Below are 19,529 nucleotides of genomic sequence, written 5' to 3'. Positions count from 1 at the left end.
TTAAACTACATATTTCTCTGTTACTGTATGTAACACAGAGTGAGACAAAATAAAATATTTACGTAAGTTTTTAATAGATTACATTGGCATGCAAAATACAATTGTGATATTTATTATTAAAATAACTACCTACAAGATTTAACAAGTTTCAATATCTAGAACAATGAGCAATGTATGCATAACTTTTTATATGAAAGGGGTATAAATTCGAGTGAAATACAAATACAAAACGCGTTGACGCCAAATAAATTTTAGATATTTTATAAGCACTCAATTATTCCGTCAGGAAAATATTTACGATAATTCTGTACATCGTCACAAATGTGACAAATGCAGGTAGAAAAGTGATGTTCGAAACACGTACGTATCCGGCTGGGATACGACGAGATGACGGACACATGGGATTCTAACCTCTCTAACGCGGCGTTCCTCGTTCGTCGCTGTACGAACGAAAGGAAGGAACGTCCGGTCGGCTCTCGCGAGCACGTCGCGTCCGCCGGGATCGCGCGACGACGTGCACACCCGGCGACACAGGACGTCTCGGACGTCATCTCGGCATGCTCGCGATTTACGTCGCCGGCAAATTCGCCGGCGGACGCGAATCGATAACGGCGACATCGCGGCGTGGCGGAGGCTCTGACGACAATCGCGAAATTACCTGTAACGTAGAACTTGCTCTTGCAGTTGACGCAGATCACGTTCTTCAGCTTCGTGTCGGGAACCTTGTAGAACGTCGATGGCGACAACCTGCTGTTCGACCGCCTCGCGCGCGGCACGTCGGCGATGCACGGGTACATGATGCCGCGTGCGGACGACGAGCGACGAGTACGCGATTTCGTCGTGGACGACGACGACGACGTTGTTGTTGTTGTTGTTCCCGACGGAATCGGCGAGTCGAGTGTGAACGAACGACGGCAAGACGAGACACGCGTGAATCCTGCCGCACGTTTGAAACTACCGACCCGCCGCCACGCCGTAATCCTGCGCTTACCCATGAGCACTCGCGTCACCGCGCCGGAATCTCTTATCTCCTTTACCACCCCTTTTGTTTTGACGATTGCCTCGAACGGCTCGAATATCTTTTACTGTATCAAATATCACCGGCACCTGCCTGGGCACCACGGTCGTCGAGCGATCACCAGCCCCGACGAATAATCGAATGTCGCGATCCTCGTTTCATGCTGCACGTGGTCGAGCGACGCGACTACACGAAGCCCCCACCGCCAAAGTTTAAACTAACTAGGGCACTACTATAAATTTTGAAAGGGCAGCGCATCGCCAATATATTTACGCACCCTTTTACTCCGAATCATCTTATCGATAATTTTCGCGTTTCAATCGACGAGATTGTAAGATGTCTGTTTGATACGTGAATTTCCACTAAACTTCTAAATACGGAGGATTAATTGCAAAACCCTCAAATTGATTTCTATCGCTCTTTTTTTCAATACATTTTTCAATTTAATTTATTACATTATTTACAGCAGCGGGATTCGCATCAATTTGCGATAATCGCGAGCAACAAATTCTCGATCGGCATATCTCACCGTCTTATATGCGCGAAACCGGCGCAAAATTCGAATCGGCGCCAAAGTTCGCGCCAAAGCGACTACCGTAGGCGAGCGAAGTCCGCGAAGTTCTTAGATCATATACTACTGCAACATATGTTCTAAGGCGAAGTCAGACGACTGCTGCTGCCTGGTGAGCGATCTACGCGGCTCGCGCGAATCGAATCGATATCGAGCGAACGCGACGCGCACCGGAAACGATCGCAGCGGCCGCCGAGGGGCCTCGAATTGGCGATGACAGATGACGCTGCCGATGCGATCGGCGACGGCGGCACTGGCGGCAGTGACGGCGGCGGCGGCGGCAGCGGCGGCGGCTTTGCCAAAAATGCAAAAAGGTCGGGTAACGTAGCTAAGGTAGGATAATAATGCGAGTGACGGGGCTATGCGGAGCGACGGCTGCGGTATCCGCCTAGGTCTAGGCGCGGCTCGCCCGGTCGCCGGCCCGCCGCGCCGGTCCGTTATGATCCCACCCAACTCGCCGCGCGATCGCTCCAGCGAGCAGCAGACTCGCGCGAAGCCGCGCGCGCGAACGCGCGCCGAGATCCTTCTCCTTCTTCCGCGATATCAATCCGCTCCGTCCTTCCTTATAGCCTCGTCGGTCCGCGCCACGCAACGCTGCGCGTGTCCGATCGGAATTATTATCGCCGGCCGCGCGAGAGGAAGATTCGCACTCTGAAAACCGCGCCGCGCGTGACGCGCCAATTCTCGCGTCATTAATAATATCGGCGGCGGCGGTGGCCCGGGAAACGCGTCGAATGCTCGATTCCCGGCTGCCGCCTGCCGTCTGCCGCAGGCCGCTTCCTCGCCGCGCACAGTTTGATCGATCCGGTTCCCGTTCCGCGCCAAGTTCAGTCGCCTTCGTCGCTCCCGAGGCGCTTCCCGTTTCGCGTTTCCGAAGAAACTTTTAAATTGAACTTTCGACCGATGCGAAATTCGCTACCGTTAGGCGAATCAATTTCCTCCGGGTAAGATATGTCTTGGGAGAGGAGGGGAGGGAGGGAACATGTACAAATTATCGCCGGCCAAAAAGTCAGAAAATGAATGCCCTCGAATCGTCATTCGCGTTTAGGCGCGTTCTGCGAAACGGAGACCGCACGAAGAGGCGCCGCGATATATACATATACTTGGAAAGAAGATATATATTCATTCGTCTCGTTACGTAATAAAGGTTCGCTTCGCACGGCCTCCGCTTGCGCCGCTCGCGCGAGTTCGCGAATAGCGGAAAACGCAGATCCGACTGCGTCGTGTCCTTTAGGCGCCGTGATCTTACGTAATCGCGTGTACGCGGAAGAGCGAGACGGCGCAATGGCAAACGAGCAAGCGAGCGAGCGAACGAGTCCCGTCTCGCCGTCGCCGATGTGTGCGTTGCCTGAAACAACAGTCTCGCGCGGCCTCTCTGGACTTGGGCGAGCGAGCGAAGGAGCGGAGGCAAGGTCTAGGCTGGCTGGCATTCAAGGTCGCGTGCAGAGCGCAAAGCCCGGATCTATCCCCGCCCCAGATTTCTAGCGCCCTTCGCTCCTCGCTGTTCACGCCGCGCCGTCCCGCTCACTCGTTCTCTCCCCCTCTCTCCTCTTCCCACTCTCCGTCCGAGCGGAGGAGAAGTCCTCTTTTTTCTCACTCCATCTCTCTCCCTCCGTCGTCTCCTGCCGCACTCGCTCCTTCTCCCGCGACGCCGTCCCGCTCGGTCGCCCGCGAGCGCCGCGACCCGCGCGTGCAACATCGATTTAGCTATAAAAATTCCCTGCGCTCGACTCTATCACTCAGCTATTATTTCCTGCCCGGGGACCGCCGGCGTGAAGAGCGGTGCGCGGCGCGGCGGTGTGCCGTTCCGCTCCCGGAATTCTCCGCTCTGTAAATGCGCGGCGAAGGAGAATCCTCTCCCGGCTCCGGAGACCCTCTCCGCGTACCTATGTATGCACGCTATCACCGCGCGCGAGGAACGAGGAAGCGCACGCCGAGCGCGCGCACGTCATACGCGGCGTCCTCCTCCGCGCGTGTATGTGTGCGGGAGCGTGTATACTGCAAGAGCGAGAGAGAGAGAGAGAGAGAGAGAGATCGCACGATTGAGTTGCGTGCTCCGATAAGGAAACGAACGGAAGCGAAACAAGATTCTAGCTACGCCGAGAGAGTCGAATTCCGCACTCCGCTTCGCTCGCTCGCTCGCTCGCTCGCCGGCCGTGAGGATGAAAGGGCGTATCGGCGATTAGGTCCCGTTACGTACCACTACATCGACGAGACATTAGCGGGATTAGTCTTGTTCTACTCTCCGTCTCTCTGCTGCACACGGCATTCGCCGTATTATGCGCACATACAGTTTTCGCAATTTATTTCTTAATTAATTATGCGAGAAGGCGAGAGAAGAAAAAAAAGACCACGGATTTTTAGAACTAAGCGTGAAAGATAAATTCCTTTTTTTTTAGAAAAATATTTTTAATTTTCTTGTAATGACTGAAACATGTCATGATATTTTTATGAATATTTTATTTTATCTCTCGATACGAATTTTATTTATTTATAACTTACAAATCTCGTTAATTTTAATCAAATTATCATTGGATAAATTCTTTATATTATCGCTAATCGAATTACAGATAGCGTTCTAGATTTTTAACTTAATCTTCAGTTATAGAAACACAATTTATGATAGCAACTAGACAACGTGTTTTAGAGCGCGATAATCTAGATAAATAGAAACGAAATTTGATTCACGCTTATCTTATCTTCTGGGATATATAAAACACCGTTTTTTATAACAGCAGTCGTGAAAAATTCGACGCACGTAGCAGATAGCAATATAAATAGCAGTAGTATTAATGTTCAGACTATCCTTGGATCCAACAGGATATTGACGAATATTCACCGTCATATCTATGCTATGTGGGTCAAGCACGTGTCGCACCTTTTCTGCACAAAGACTTTTACAGTTAATTTAAAGCCCGAAACTCTCTCAATCTCTCTCTTCCTCTCTTTCGTTCTGGTCCAGCTAGTCGCGACCTGGCAAAATCCAAGAGAGAGATCACGTCTTTTTCGCCGTGAACCCGGAAACGCTTTGCCTAGGCGAAGAGACGGCGGCGCTGGAAACCCACCGAGCGGTATATAACTACGGTAGCCTGGCTGGGTTCTAAATTCAATTCCGTTGACCTAGATTAGGTGCTACGTGACACGATGGAAGTTCGCAGAGTTGACTCTCTCTCTCTCTCTCTCTCTCTCTCTGCCTTCCTCCTTCTCTCTTGTCTCTTTCCATCCTTCTCTCGTTTTCACCGGGCTTTCTCTCGCACGCTCTCTCGAACGAGAGAGCTTGGTAAATTCGTTTGGTCGTTGCTCGATGCACGAGAGGCAATTAAAAACGCAAGAGGAGAGGATTATTCTTTAGTATCAACAGCAATATCTGCCGCGTTTTTCGAGCCTTGTGCATTGTCGAAAAATTATTTCATAGAATCCGGAGAAATGGGAATATATGTGTCAAGATGTTGAGAAGAGAGAAAAGGAGCGAGTGGAAAAAATGTGAGAGGAAACTTCGAGATTTGAGACCTTTTCAAGTATGCAGAGAGCTGAATCGTTTTAATCCGGCGCTTTCCCATCCATTGAGAATCGCGCATCTCTTTTTGTAACATTTAAACGATCGAGAGGAGATTTCTTCTCCCGGAACCATCATTGTCGTCACTGTCGAGGGTATTGCGACGCGGAAAAGATCGGCGGAGGGGTGAGGAAACGCGGCGAGGGGAGATCGATGAATAATTTTGGAGCAGTGGACGCGGGCGAAAAGCCATCGATTGAAATTTTCATCAACCTTTCGCGCTCGCGCGTGCGCGCGTTCGCGCGATTATTTATTCACGGAATAATGAATGGGCCGAGCGAGCGGAGCGACGAGGGGACGGGAGATAAAAGGCGATGTCCAGAGTCGTTCGAGACATTATGGGCCGTTTACACGCCTTCGCTGTGAAACTTTAAAACGCATTTAAACCTCGGCACGCTCGGACAGGAATCGAAAGCCAAGAGAAAAAGGTAAAACGAGAGGAAGAGAGAGGAGTAATCTGTCGTGCGCTGCCGGGCCGCGCGTCCTTTCTGATACGCGCGCCGTGCGGCGCTTTCGCCTTTTATTTTTGCATGGCAAAAACGCCGCACTTGCGAAACGCATTCAATAATTAAAAGGGGGGAAAAAAAGGAAAACCGAGATCCAGCGTGCGGTTGACATTAATTCAACATCGTACACTTTCCGCCGTGCAATATTTACCACGCTTGAATATTACCTTGGTGTTCCAATATAGGAACGACTCGAGCGTCGGGACGCGCTTTAAATTCATGCGGCAAAACGCTAGAAGCTCGCGTGGAAGGGCGCCGCATTTTATATACGGCGGTTTCGAACGGCGGAATCGCTCAGGTTTCCACGTTATATACGGGATTCGTTTTTGGCGAACGTGGGTCTCGAGGCTCCTTCGAGGCGACAGAACGAGAGAGGAACGGCGCGGCGGCGGCGGCGGCGGCGGCGGCGACGGCGGCGGCCGCGAGATCCTGCCGACGAACGGTTTTGCGCAATCCCTGGCCTTCCCGTCCTCCTTTTCAGCAAATAGCTACTCGGCAAGAAATCTCCAACTCCGGATGTTGCGAACGTACGGCGATGCGAATATTATATCTACCTGTATGTTCACTGGCGACTGGAATAATTCTTCTACGACAGATTAAAATCTAGGTATAGAGATTTATATGCGATTCTCGCGCCAGTCGAGAATTGAATAAACCGAAATAACATTAGTTCTCGCGAATTCTTGCGAATCTTATTGTTAGACAGTATCTAAAAAAATTGTCAGATTTGTGCACCCTTCCCATTTCCAAACTCTGCAGGATTTCCACATTACTTTGTGAAAAAATTTCGGATTTAAGTGCACGTTATAAAAATTTTCAAAGTCGCCTCGCGACTAAAGTCCCTGAAACTCCGCCGTCGACCCTACTGCACTTAAAGGCCAACGATATCGGTCAAGCCGAGTTCTCTGCTCGTGCAAGCGACAAGTACTCCGATGTATACGGCAGGTCCTCGTCGGTGTAGAGGTCACACACGTGCCGACGTACACGCACACTCGATCCAGCGGCGGTGCACACGGTAACCTTCCTCACTATATCTAGTCCCGTCCCGTCCCACCAGCTCTATAACCGAGCCGCGAGCGTTTCCGGGGTAGGCGGCGGGCGTCGTCGGTCGGGGAACCGGCTGAAAATAAGGGGCCGATGTGGGGTTGTGGGTGGCCGTACACGTGTCGCGACGGGGCGATTCGAGAGCGAGATAGACGGCGGCGGGCCGCGCCGGGAGCGCGTTGGATTCATCCCTTTCGCGCGCGCACGAGCGACGCGGAGGTGAGCCGAGGGTGAGCCACCCGCTCGTGGGCGCGCGCGGCTGGTCAGGTCAGGGATGGAGCTACAAGTGGTGATAAACGAGGCCGAATCCTCGTTATTACCCATTGGGGAAGAGCCACCGGGAATTCCTGCGGAATTCTGAGCGCGCCGGGTACTTGCCGCCCGCTGTTTTTCCGCCCCGGCGATCCCAACCGAACTTGTTGTGCAGTTCTCTCGCGCATTGCGTGTACATATTCGCATTTGGCAGCCGCATTCCTGGCTAATTTTGTCGAATCCTAATCCTCAACACAGTGATCGTGTACATATTTTCTCTACATTGGTATCCATGTATCGTCTAGTCCAAATCGAGGGATTGTAAAAGCGAAACTCGCATTCTCTGATCGAAATGAAGAACGGTCTTTATCAGAGATCGTTAGATGTAGATATAATAGACTTGTCCGATATACAAATATCCGTTACATTTAAGATAAGATAAGCACATATTTAAGTCGTGGAAAAAATTAGTGACGATTTTATACCTTTTATGCTTCGAAGGCTTCTTGAAAATGAGATAAGATACAATCTACTTTCTTAATTTGAAACGTTTGACTGAGGAAGCTCTAAAAATTGTCGTTGTGTACCTTTGAGGTACTCCAGAAAATCCAGTGGAAAAATCTTCGACCTTTCAAAATATCGTCGCAATTTACTTCCTGACGCATTTAACGGAGCCACAAATCCAGACTCTTTTAGCGGGCGACCTCCTTTTTGCAAGTAACGAAGACGACTGAATGCCAAGTGGAATTAAGTGATGATTATTAGTAACCAAACTTTCGTTCATGAATAACGAATGGTATGAATAATTGATAAATCACGTGGTGGGCGGCATGATGAATGGAGTGTATAAAAGTCAAACGAAGTAAAAGACCGACTGTTTGCCTCTTTTTCCTCTCTCGTTTGACGATTTTTATAAACATAGTATTACCGTCGATATACATATATAAAAGCTAATAAAGGCGATGTCTATTAAAGTCTCGAATATCTGAAAAATCGTCACACACACATACAATTCTTGCGCTCGCGAAAGAAGCACACGAAGGTTTAATCCCTTTAACTTCGTATAAAATCAAAAGCCGACGACCCCGGGGTCACCGTCTATATACCACGATATCCGACCGTAAAAGGGTTAAACCCGCTAGAATATTTCGCGCGATATTATCTCGACGGTTGGCGCTCGCACGTCAGGGAAAAGCGATGTTTCCAAGATATTATTTCTGCTATCTGCCCTTCTCTTTCATTATTCCTTCAAACGGCAGCCCTTTAACGTACAGCCTCGCGCATACATTTATTTCTCTTTCCCGCCGACCCCGGGCGCACGTTTAAATCTGCAAAATTATTCCGCGTTACTTGCAATAACGCGCACGTAACATTATTTATCAACCGTGTCGACTGGCAATCTGGGATAAGAAGCGGGCAAAAAAGTTTATCGTAATTCGCGGTGATCTATGTATTCAGGTACAGATTCGACGTGAGCGATATTTATGCAATTTTCGTGATGAATTTTCTATTTATACGTTATATTTTCTTGTACGATAACATTTTATTAAAGTACTCAGACTTAGCTGCGTTTACTTTAAAACCATCTTGACTGTGAATTAATTTCCGTTAAAAACTATAACACACAACGCGAATTTTTTTAATTATTTAAGCTCTTCAAATATTTGATTCTTCACTTGTATTCTCGATTTTTTTTAAATGTTTGGACTCGAGAGTCGGAAAACTCATGCTGTCGTAAATCAGAGAACGGTTTGAGCCAACATTCTTTTGACATCTCGAAAACGCTGGAACGATGGAAAGCGAGAAAGACGGCAGGAAAAGTTCGGCCGGGCGGCAGCGGCAACGGCAAACAAGCAAGAGCTACGCGCAGGGGGGTTGAATGGCGGTAAGGGTGGCATAAAGAGAGACGTGCAGCCGTCATTGCCATTATCGGCGTTGTCGTGCGGGCGCGACGTATAATAGGTATCGTCGCGAAGACGAACGTCGCGTTAAAGTGCGAAACTCGAAGAAAAGGAATCGGGCGTGCGCGCGCTGGATTGCCCCGCGAGTTCGTATGGAAACGCGCGTCGGGAGAAAAAATAGATAGAGCAGAGATGAATTTGGCCAAAAAATATGCCGACAGACGAAGTCGGGGGTGTAGGATATTCGAGAAGGGAGAGGAAATAGGAGCGGAGAAGAGAGAGAAAGGGGTAAATGTGAAAAAGAGACAGAAGGGTAGTCGCGCAGCTATCGACTACGCTTACTTTGCCTTTGTCGTCTCGTATCCTGTCGTATCCTCGGTCTTCGGCGCAACTTCGTCAAGTCCCGGGCAATCCGGTGCCGGGGACGAATTTGTCTGTGAGGAGCCGGGAAGTCGCAATAAAACTGACGTCGAAAAAGAAAAGAGACGGAGTTGTTAATTTCCTCTCTAGCCTCCTTGCTCCTGGTTCTCACTCTCTTTCTCCGTCTCTCTTCCTTCCTTATTCTGTGTAGGGGTGCATATTGCAAACCGACTCTACTCTCGAGCCCAAACGCGTTTCTCGCATCGCTCCTTCTTTTCGTTTTCGCGCCGGAAACGACATTACACGCTCCACTTTAAAAGCAGTTGTACAATGACTCACGAAATTGAACATCGGAAAAGCACGGCGAGGATCTATAGAATCCATTGTCCAGGTGCATTACAATCATTTCGTAGTCCTATATAGAAGGATTGAAAAGAGAAATTAAATGAAGTAATATAAAGTAATATGTGAAACGATATTTTTGGGCGATATTTATTTAATTCATTTATTTAATTTATCTAAAATGAAAATATTGAAATAATTAAGTACTTTAGAAAGTTATTAATTATTAATAATTTTTTTTCATTTCTCTACATTCCATGAAGAGTGAAATTATGAAATTTTCATGAATCGAGAAAATAAATCGTTATATTTCTTACTGAGAGATTTATAATTTAATTAATTGATATAATTTTCCTGATTTATTAAAATTACTTTAGAACAATTTTTCATTTATTAAAATTACACCGCTTTATACCTCTCGGGAGGTAAAAATTTGTTGAAAAGTAATAATAATAAATCAATTTATGTAATTAACTCATTAAGATAACTTTTATTCTTTCAATGAAAATCAGATTTAACGCATGTCCAGAATAGCCAATTCATAAAAGTAAATTTGAAATGCGGGGAACAGAATATTTGTTGTGAGTTTATTCTATAAAATGTTAAATTCAGAGTACAAGATTTTATTTTGAGATGAGAACAACGAATCAACTGGCACGCGCGACCTTGTTTTCTGAACGATTGGCGCGTATACACAAGGTCGCCGCCCTGCCATTCGAACGACGAGTCGACGGGCGGCAAAGCGAGACGTTCTCCGCGTGCCGTAACGTTATCATCCCTCAAAACGCGATTACTTCCTTATACTATTATTACGGTCAGCCCGCGAGAATAATTAACAACCGCAATTAATGCAAGCGGTCTCGGTAAGCGTATCGTGGCGACGACTGTAAGCGAATATTTTACAACTCTTGCTTATATTTGAAATAGCAATCGAAACGATAGCAAAAGACTGTAAATTACATTTACATTTTATTTGCAATATATTTACGGATAACGATTATTTCTTTAACTTTATATTTCTTTAATTTTTAGATATATCTGGATACATATAAGTATCTTTAAATTTTTCGGCGATTTCGATGTAAGTTATCCGTCAATTTTAACCGTGAGTTGTGAAGTAAAATAATTCAAATCGAGCAATTGGGCCGGATATATATATTATATAATATCGCGAGATGCATTTATATTGAGCGTATACTAAATTTTAATTATATATTTTCCTAGTCTGTCGCGTCTTGGCATTTAATTTGATTTCATTTAACATCACACTATATTAGGGTATAGAGTCGCTATTTTCGACTTTTTCGGTCGTTGATAAAAACGTCTGGAGTACGAATTAATTCTTGAGTAAAATGGCATTACGATACATTGATTTATTAAATAATGCAGTCATAAATAACTTCATTTCGATCGATCGGCACAAATTCGATGTATATAAGCAAACTGTTAAGAACCCTCTGCCATCCGAGATTTGGTCTTTGTCGTTTCGAGCATTGACACGATTGTACTATTTTTAGATGATCGTAATGTGCGCGCTACGTAACTTCACTCAACGTGTGGAATGCCGTGTAAAGTGTCGCGCGATCATAATTAATTAATTTCGCGACTGTCCTGTGCAACGAATCCTGACGAAGCTGAGAGAGAAGGAGGAGACGTCGGACAATGGCGGACTATGAAGTGAGTTAAGTAAATTATTATTTATACCCGCGCGCGGTTATTATATATTTTGAATCATTAATTATTACGTGGAAATCGAATTTGTCGATGATAAAATTAACTGAGTGGTAAAAATAAATATCCCCGCTGAATTTAAAATTTTATTGAGAGAATTAATATATTATACGGGAGATCGGACGTATGTAAGAGCAATTACAGATTGGATCGCGCATATTTTATGTGATGTTGTTAGCTAATTTTTATCACTTGCAACACGAACTGTTCCGACATTTTCCTATTCAGAATTTTCGAATCTGCAGTAATAATACGAGTACCTTTGAGGAATGACGAAAATCTTTATCGTTCAGTTCCGTCGTAGATTAAATGAACCGTTTCGTTTAACGGATTCAACGCGGAGATGTTTATCTTACGTTAATTATTACGTTGCTATAAAGTTGCCGTATTTAAAATAAGACGATTGGTTCCGACTATTTACGATTCGCCGCCATTCGTGTTTACACTTCGCCTTTCGCGCGCGCGAAAACGCCTCGGAAACGCAGACTTAAGTATCTCCCGCGCTGCTAATTAACGATTCGCTGAACCGAAAGAAACCCAACGAGCGTCTGGTTATACTCGGGGAAATGACAGGAGATAGTTTTTGCGTTGCGCGAGGATCGACGAGCGAGATACGACGGTCAAAGCGCGAATACATTTCGCATTTTGCGTGTCGCGCGGTTAACTGTAACACGTTGCGAACTCAAATCGCATTTACGTAATTGGACGAACGCTCTCGACCGTACGCGCGCTCGCACGACCTCGGGTGCGTCATTTTCTCGAATTATTTCATTTATACTGACTTTGCAATCTTTCTTTGGACGCTCTCTCGCGATTGTCCGCGCGCCGCAACAACGAGAATCCCACGCCCCAGCTACCCCCGTCGTTATATTTACGGCGCGCCACAAGGCCAATGTTTGTGTCCACGTGGACAACGAATTGGGCAATCAGCGAATGTTTGCGAGCCCTTTCGAAATTCATTAGCGTGTGCCTTTTGTGCACACCGCGGGGAAAACGCTTTGGCATTTCGATGACGGAACCACGGTTGCGTAGCCCCGGTGGGGCAGCAGCGGCGGCGGCGACACGCGATTTTCACCGCGGTCGAGCAAGAATGGCAGCAGCGGTGGGCGAATTGCGCTAGTTTCTGAGCGAGAGAGGGTTTCTTAAGAATCCCCCTCCCCCCACCCCCGCCCGTCCCCTCTTACTCTCGCGCTCCCGGGGAGTAAATGACATACGGAACGAGGGAGGAATTGGATCGTGTAATTCCGGCAGGAAACGAGAACGGAGATGGCCCGCTGTCGCAGCGGGCTGCACGAGAGCCGCGGCAATCCCTTCTGCAGCGCGCGGCGCGGCGGCGCGACCCGGCGCGGAACACGATCATTACGAACTTCGACGATTCGTGTAATTTGGTTACGCGAGATCGCGAGTTATTTTGGGAGTGGTCTCTCTCTCTTTCCGGATAAACGGGAGTCGAACTGCAGTCGACCAGATGTGTGGAAAACGGTATCGATCACGCGCGCTCGCGGAAAAGATCGTCGCGAGCCCGACGCGGCGGCGCGTGTACACGCGCCGATTCTTTGATGCGGTGTACCCGTCCCATTTTTCCCGAAATTGTTTCGGCTTCCCTGACAAAGCGGCCGCAGCAGTTTACAACGCAACCGTGTGCATGCGATTCCCTGCGCGCGTGCATCCGTTATACGTCGAATCGCCGCGGGGTTGATGCCGCGGACAGGGGTGACGCGGGGAAGCGGACGGGGGCGGGTGGGCGAGGGGGAGGGCGCGACGACAGTTTTATATAGAGACGTCGAACGAATCACGGCCGCATAAATTCATCGTGGAATCGCAATTTCGTGTTGGCCGGCCAGTTAGCAAACCGACGGGAACAAATCGATGCCCTCTGGGCCCAACAGCGGCAAATTAATATAGCTCCCGTCAGGCTCCATCGATGATACGCAACAAATTGATGAAATGATTATTGCGCAGACCGATATTATTAGATACCTACTCGAGAGAGAGAGGGAGAGAGAGAGAGAGAGAGAGAGAGAGAGAGAGAAACTCTTTTACGTGAAATTCTCATACGGAATTGTTTGCGAGAGACAGGCACTATGCTAAATCCCCTGTGGCTAAATATAATACGTTCAATTTCATGAATTACATCTATTACAATTAAATTGAATTTACGCCTATTACAGTTAATTTTATAATCCCTTTAAAATATATAAATCTGTTACACATTAAATATATATATTTTTTTAATTAAAAGCACATCTCTCGCTTTACGCTTCCATTTTTATTTTGAATTATATTTATATATAATCGGCGCTCTATATCGTCTCTTTCTTTAGATATCTTTTAATAAATATATGAAAGAAACGTAATCGCGAAAAAATTTCAAACGCCTATCTATTAAGTACAGTCACGCTTCTCTTGATTTTGCTTGATTAGTTGGTCAGATATTGATATAGAGTAGCGATTCGTTACCGCGTGGTGCACCGAGCGATCTGAAACTTTCGTTTAATATTCAACGATCGTTGCGGGGATTCATTCGTATAACCGAGCTTCGAATAAAGTCGCCGGGGTTCATTGTTCATCGTCAGTAAAGTCTCTCCCCGTTTTACGCTATGCCTCGATGACGACATCGGCAACGACGACGTCGAGCAGCCCGGCGGCGACAAGGCGGTGTCGAGAGAAGGCTACTAGGTGTCGGGGGGGGGGGGTTGAGGGAGGGGACGGGGCTTCCATTTTTCAGTTTTTCCCTATGCAGATCGCACGGCTTGCTTTTTCTTCCTTTTCTCACCTTCGTCGCCGGAGTTTTCTAGGTAGCAGCGAACCGTGCTGTTGCCGGCAGGTTGGATCGCGGAATCGCACGTCAGTCGTCACGAAAAAAAAAGAAAAAAATACACACAGGTCGCAGGGAGCGGAGGGAGGAAGAACCACCCCGCGTCGAGTGAGCGAAGGGTACGAAACGCGACGATTAACTGAAAAGCTCGTGCTCAATTTGCGAAAGCCTTGCACACCCTCTCGCGCTAGCTGGCACTAACTTTTCTTCCGATATACATATATATATATATGTATATATATATATATATATATAGGGTGCTCCGTGCAATCACCGTCCTCTTCAAGTACTCGTCATTATGTTGTTATACATATTAACCAATATATTCTCAGCCTTTTCACAACTTTTCCATATCGTCCCTCCTATGTTTAGCGAGACCCTAACGAAGGATTCTTACCATGTCGTGCTGTTTCAGGAAAATCTTGACGTATTGTACTTCGTATCGTACTTTCCCAAGAATATTTGAATTTGACCTCCATAAGAGAGAAGCCGGATCCTTCAAATCTCATTCTTTAATTCCCCGGGGACAGAGGTGATACTTCCTCCGCTACGCGAAATCAGAGCGGAGTTGAAAGTCCACTCCGACGCGCGTGGATCACCCTGTCCACTCGTCCTTCTCCTTCGCTCGCACACCCTCGCGTCCTCTCGTCCTCCTCCCTTTCTCATGCATACCCTCCGCTACTTCCGCCCTGGTTTATACGTACTTACAAGCTGCTAAGCCTCTAAGCCTGCACTTGACGGCTTGGTACATACGTAGGTACTCGGCCGCCACCACTGCCGCCGCCGGTCGCCGCCGCACAGAAAAGCTTGCGAAGTTTATTAAAGCTCGACTCTCCCGACGGCCAAAACGAAAGATTTCATTTAAATATATACATATTATATGTATATATACTATAAACCTATACCGCTTAAACCGATTCAGCTCTCTTTGTGAAAGAGAGCAGTCACCTGCCTCTCTTTACTTGTACCGCACGGTTTTTTTCTTCTTCTGACGGTTTGCCAATGTAATAACCCAGCCACTAAACGATTTCATTTAAATAAAATATTTCCGATTATGTTATGTTAGAAATCTAATAGTATTGTTATAACAACAAATGAAAAATTGAAGAATCTGAAAGAAATATTGTATTTTATTCTTGTAATTAGAATTAGAAAGAGAAAGAGAAAGAGAGAGACATTCCTTTAACCTAATGGTTTTATATGTAATCTAATGTTTTCAAAGGGATTATGATAACAATTTATTTTGTTAAGTTAAATATATATATATATACGGGAAGTGGTATTTTATTTATGGCTCTTCTGCTTACTGTGTGTGCACTTATAGCACTCGCAAACCTTTATCCTAGATCAAGGCCCGCAAGTGTGAGCGATGGCACGCAAAGAGTATCTAACCGCTGTAATATTAACGTAAGACAGGGGTTGCTGCCATGCCTTGTTAACGCTAGCTTTATCGTTAGGCACGTCGCTGCCGTAGCAGTGAAAGCGTCGACGACCAAGACGTGGCAGTGCAGCGATGAGATGGAGAAGAACCGGTGTATGCGCGGTTTAATTAAAATAATGTAAGAGAGCGATGCTCTCTCGCGATAATTTATCACGCGGCGAGTATTTTCGCGTTGCGACGTGAAAACGGGAGAAGGAGGGAAACCGGTTTTACTTATATCGTAAAAAAAGGGGAAGCGGTGTTACGTTTTTTAAGGTCGCTACAGACGCTAAGTTTTTTTAAGCTTGGAATAATTGCACCGCGCTCTCTGACGTGCATCCTCGTTTAGTTTTCACCTCATGGATCTTTCGTTACGAGGAGACGCGTTAGCTATACGGAGAAGCGTCAGAATTAAGCGGGAGTCCACATAAAAAGAGAACGTTCCCTAGATTCTTAAAGCTCACGTGTAAAGACATATCTTTAGTCAGATAATTTACACTTCAGATACATGACTCCGTAGATTTTCAAACTCCGAGAGAAATGTGTATAACTCTCTTCGGTATACTTGCGTATTTCTCACCGGTTCTCCACAATCGCGTAAAACGGTTTGAGAGAGCGCAACAAGCGCAAAAATGTTTGATGTGGAAAGTACATTTGCCCGGTCGTTATACAATGCGCTAAGTTGCCTGCCGCTAAGTCAATTTGTTGCAAAGAGAGACGGGGAGAGTCGCTCGGAGAACAAAGCAAGTCTCAGGGTAACGGAATTACACTCGAAATTGGCGATGCATTACGTTCGAAAGGGCTAGGACGTGTATCGAATTTCCGGACGGAGACTCCGCGACTCTCGGGACGCTGATCTTTATAGAATTATTATACCGAGAGTCTATCCTCTCGCGGGACGAAGAAACTCGCTCGGGGGACGACGGCTGCAGCCGGGCAAGAACGTTCGACACCGCGCGACAAGAAATTCTAAAATATCATGGTGTCGAGAAATTAACGCGAGATCGATCGCAACGTGAAGATTGTAACGACCGTTACATGAAGAGAGACTCTCGAGCAACCGATGCGACCGCGCTCGATCGGCGGGATCGATTTATCGATCGTCCCGTCGCGTCGGAGGAACGCTCCGTTACGGAACGGCACGGAATATATATCTCGCGCGCCTTACAACCGCGAACGTGCGAGGAACTCGGGGACGACAACCGCCACTGAACCTCAACGACGTTCCTGACGGTCGGTGCGACGTCCAGACTCCGGGGTATTCAGAACGGTACGGAACAGTTCGGCAAAGATGAACGCACGGGCCGAACGGCGGAGGTCAAGAAACATTGACGAAGGAGGTGGCGAGCAGGAGCGCGCAGGAGGTGAGAGAGACGGCATGTATGAACGCGAGAGGGAGAAATGAACAAAACGGAGAAGGGGAGGAGGAGGGGGCGAAAGTTTGCGGAAGGACGAGGGTGTTGCGTGTTCGCCGCGCGGGCGAGGAGGGAGGGGGTGTGAGGGGAGTATGACCGCGGTAAGGACGAGGGGGTGAGCAATCGTGTGCAGGTGCACAGGAGAGAGGATCCGCGTACGGGCGGGTGAGTTGTGCGTACCAATCGGCGGGTGCAGAGTACGTCCGCAGGCACGCAGGAGGAGGCGAAAACCGGGCACAGCCCCAGGAGCGCGCGGCGGGGGCTTCCGCCATACGGGGCAAAACCGCCCCACGCCGGACCCGGGAACCGGCGCGCGTCTGGTTGCGCTGGGTGGCGGATGCACTGTCGGGTGGCGCGTGAAAAGGGGGTTCAACTCGACTCAGCGCACCGCGCCGAGAGCACGACGGAGAGGAAAAGAGGCAGGATAGAGACGGAGCGAGGGGAGGTTCGCGGGTGAGGTGAGGCGAGGCGGAGGACACGTCGGTCAGGGGAGAGAGAGGAGGACGGAGAGAGAGAGAGAGACGAACGAAGGTAGTGTGGGAGGGAAGGTTGGAGAGTGACGAGGGTGGTGGCGGTGGTTCTCTCGGGTGGTGCCGGTAGTGGAGGGTAAACGGAGGGAAGGCGGCGGTGGCGGCGGCGGTGGTGGCGACGGCGGCGGCGGCGGCGGCGGCGACGGCGGTGAACATAAAATCCCTCGCACATGCCTGGTGCATTCATTAGGGGGGATGTGCCCGTGCAGCGTACACGTCGACCTGCATCCACGCCACCCTCTCGCGCTCTCTCGGTGCCACCCCTGGCCTCAGTCGCGCTCGACGGCCAACTTAGTGCACACGCCACTCCGTTGGTCCTCCCAGGCGGATTCACTCGCCGCTGCTTCTCACTGCGCCGTGACCGTCCCCGTCGTCGCCGAAGGGGTTGCATCGTCGCGCGCGCGCCAACCACCCGCTATCGTTCGCGACGTATCGTGTCGGTCGACGAAGAGTCAGTTCCCGCGTCACGAGTTCGCTGTGATCCGCGCGTAACGTGCGTCACGCACCGTCTCACCGAATTCCCGATCGTGAATCGTGTGCGCGCGAAACGGCAGACGATGGCCGAAGCGAGCTGAGAGAACTCCGCGTGCGTATCGAGAGTACGAATACGAGTGCGAGTTTTATCTGTAATTCGAGTGCGCGAAAGTAAACACAGCATAATACACACGCCGCGGGAGACTTCCGGCAACAGCGAAAGCGGAAGTCCGGCAGCGGCCCGGCCCGGCCTTTCCGGAGGCGCAAGCAAGGAGAAGAGGAGACTTTCCGCTCGTCATCCTCGCAGAAGATCGTCCGCAGAAGATCGTCCCGTCCTTCAGCAGCGGCGCCCGAAGAAAATCACGTACGACGACGGCACGGCTCTACGCACCGCCGGAGGCTGCGAGAAGCCGACGGGATTTCATGTTCACGAATTTCTGTAAACCAGGTAACCGATGCGCCCGAGACCAGCCGGCGATGTCAAGCTGCACGGGATCGGCGCGTCGGAAATCCGCGCGATTGCCCTACGCCGTGGCGGGACGCGCCGTGCCGCGCTACGCGCTGTTTACCGCGTATACGGATCGGGAAAGGGCGGGAACGCCGCGACCCTGCGCGGGGGAGGATTCTATCGATCGCACGATCGACGGCACGCGCGTTTCCGCCGTCCGACTTCTCCCGTGCTGGGCAGAGGGTGGGCGGGAAAGTGGTGGACGGAGGGACGACACGAAGGTACCATTCTGCGTCACGACGACGTCGCGTCACATCACTTGTTTTCGCCCGAAATTGCACGTCACGAAACGCCGCGCCGTCGCCTCGCACAGCTCGCTTTTTCCCCTCGGTCCGACTTGGTCTATCTCTTCGGAGCTGAGAGGCGCTGCGAATAAATTTGCATGGACGAAAGACGGTACGTGTGTACCGTAACGCATTTTCCGAGAACGGGCGGCTCCGTCCGCGCCACATAAATAAACAGAATCGTCCAGCGCGCGGAAAGTTCGGAAAGTGAATAGAATTCGGCGGAACATGATCGCGCCGGACTCGAAGAGTCGTCGTTGAGAAAAGTAACGGGGAATCATGCCGAGAAAGCAGAACGCGAATCCTTCGCGTTCGGATATTTTTGGATCGACGGCCGAATCGTTGAATATTAATACCGTAACTGCCCTCGATAATGCGTCCAATCAGAACGGAATCGTATCGCCACTTTAAAATTGAATGAGATATTAGCGAACTTATTAGCGGGAAAAATGCGCGGTAACGCACGTATATGCGGATTTCGCGTCTACTCGACGAATCCGCGGAAGCTGCTTCGCGGGCAGGTGCAAAGGATGCGGTTATTTGCGGTGGGACGGTACAGTCGGGATTCGAATTTCCATATTTCCGCTATTCATTCGCGTGAATATTATTACTGGCCCCCGCAGTAGAAGGTGCATGGGTATTTCCGATGAAATATGCCCGCACTTTCGAGGAACGTGCCTCGCGAGGCGGCCTTATCTCGCGTTTCCGCTTTCTCCGTCCGTGCCGGAACAATTGATAAAGTAGAATTTTACATAGCGATAGGGCACAATCGCTGAAAAATTTAATATCTTCAACATAA

The 19,529-nt window shown here is 48.8% G+C and overlaps 2 protein-coding genes across 3 annotated transcripts in view; one reads left to right on the top strand and one right to left on the bottom strand.

Moving 5' to 3' along the window:
- LOC105454733 (RING finger protein 17) overlaps positions 1–1,232 on the bottom strand; it is a 149,725-nt gene extending 148,493 nt beyond the window's left edge. Inside the window, exon 1 of one of the 2 annotated variants that reach the window (XM_011697597.1) lies at positions 659–1,232. In XM_011697597.1, coding sequence (XP_011695899.1) covers positions 659–995 — 337 coding nt within the window. In that variant the 5' untranslated portion in view covers positions 996–1,232. The remainder of the gene's footprint in view (positions 1–658) is intronic. The other variant, XM_011697602.1, reaches the window with a different exon arrangement.
- Positions 1,233–11,147: 9,915 nt separating this feature from the next.
- The window catches only part of LOC105454659 (protein abrupt), a 59,044-nt gene continuing 50,662 nt past the window's right edge, over positions 11,148–19,529 (top strand). The window contains exon 1 of the mRNA XM_011697498.1: positions 11,148–11,227. The gene's annotated coding sequence lies outside the window, so the exon portion shown is untranslated. The remainder of the gene's footprint in view (positions 11,228–19,529) is intronic.

The sequence above is a fragment of the Wasmannia auropunctata genome, unplaced genomic scaffold (assembly GCF_000956235.1).
Source record: "Wasmannia auropunctata unplaced genomic scaffold, wasmannia.A_1.0 LD336106.1, whole genome shotgun sequence".
NCBI classification, from domain to species: domain Eukaryota; kingdom Metazoa; phylum Arthropoda; class Insecta; order Hymenoptera; family Formicidae; genus Wasmannia; species Wasmannia auropunctata.
Note: the sequence above shows the minus strand (reverse complement) of the source record. Positions and strands in the feature narration are given on the sequence as shown.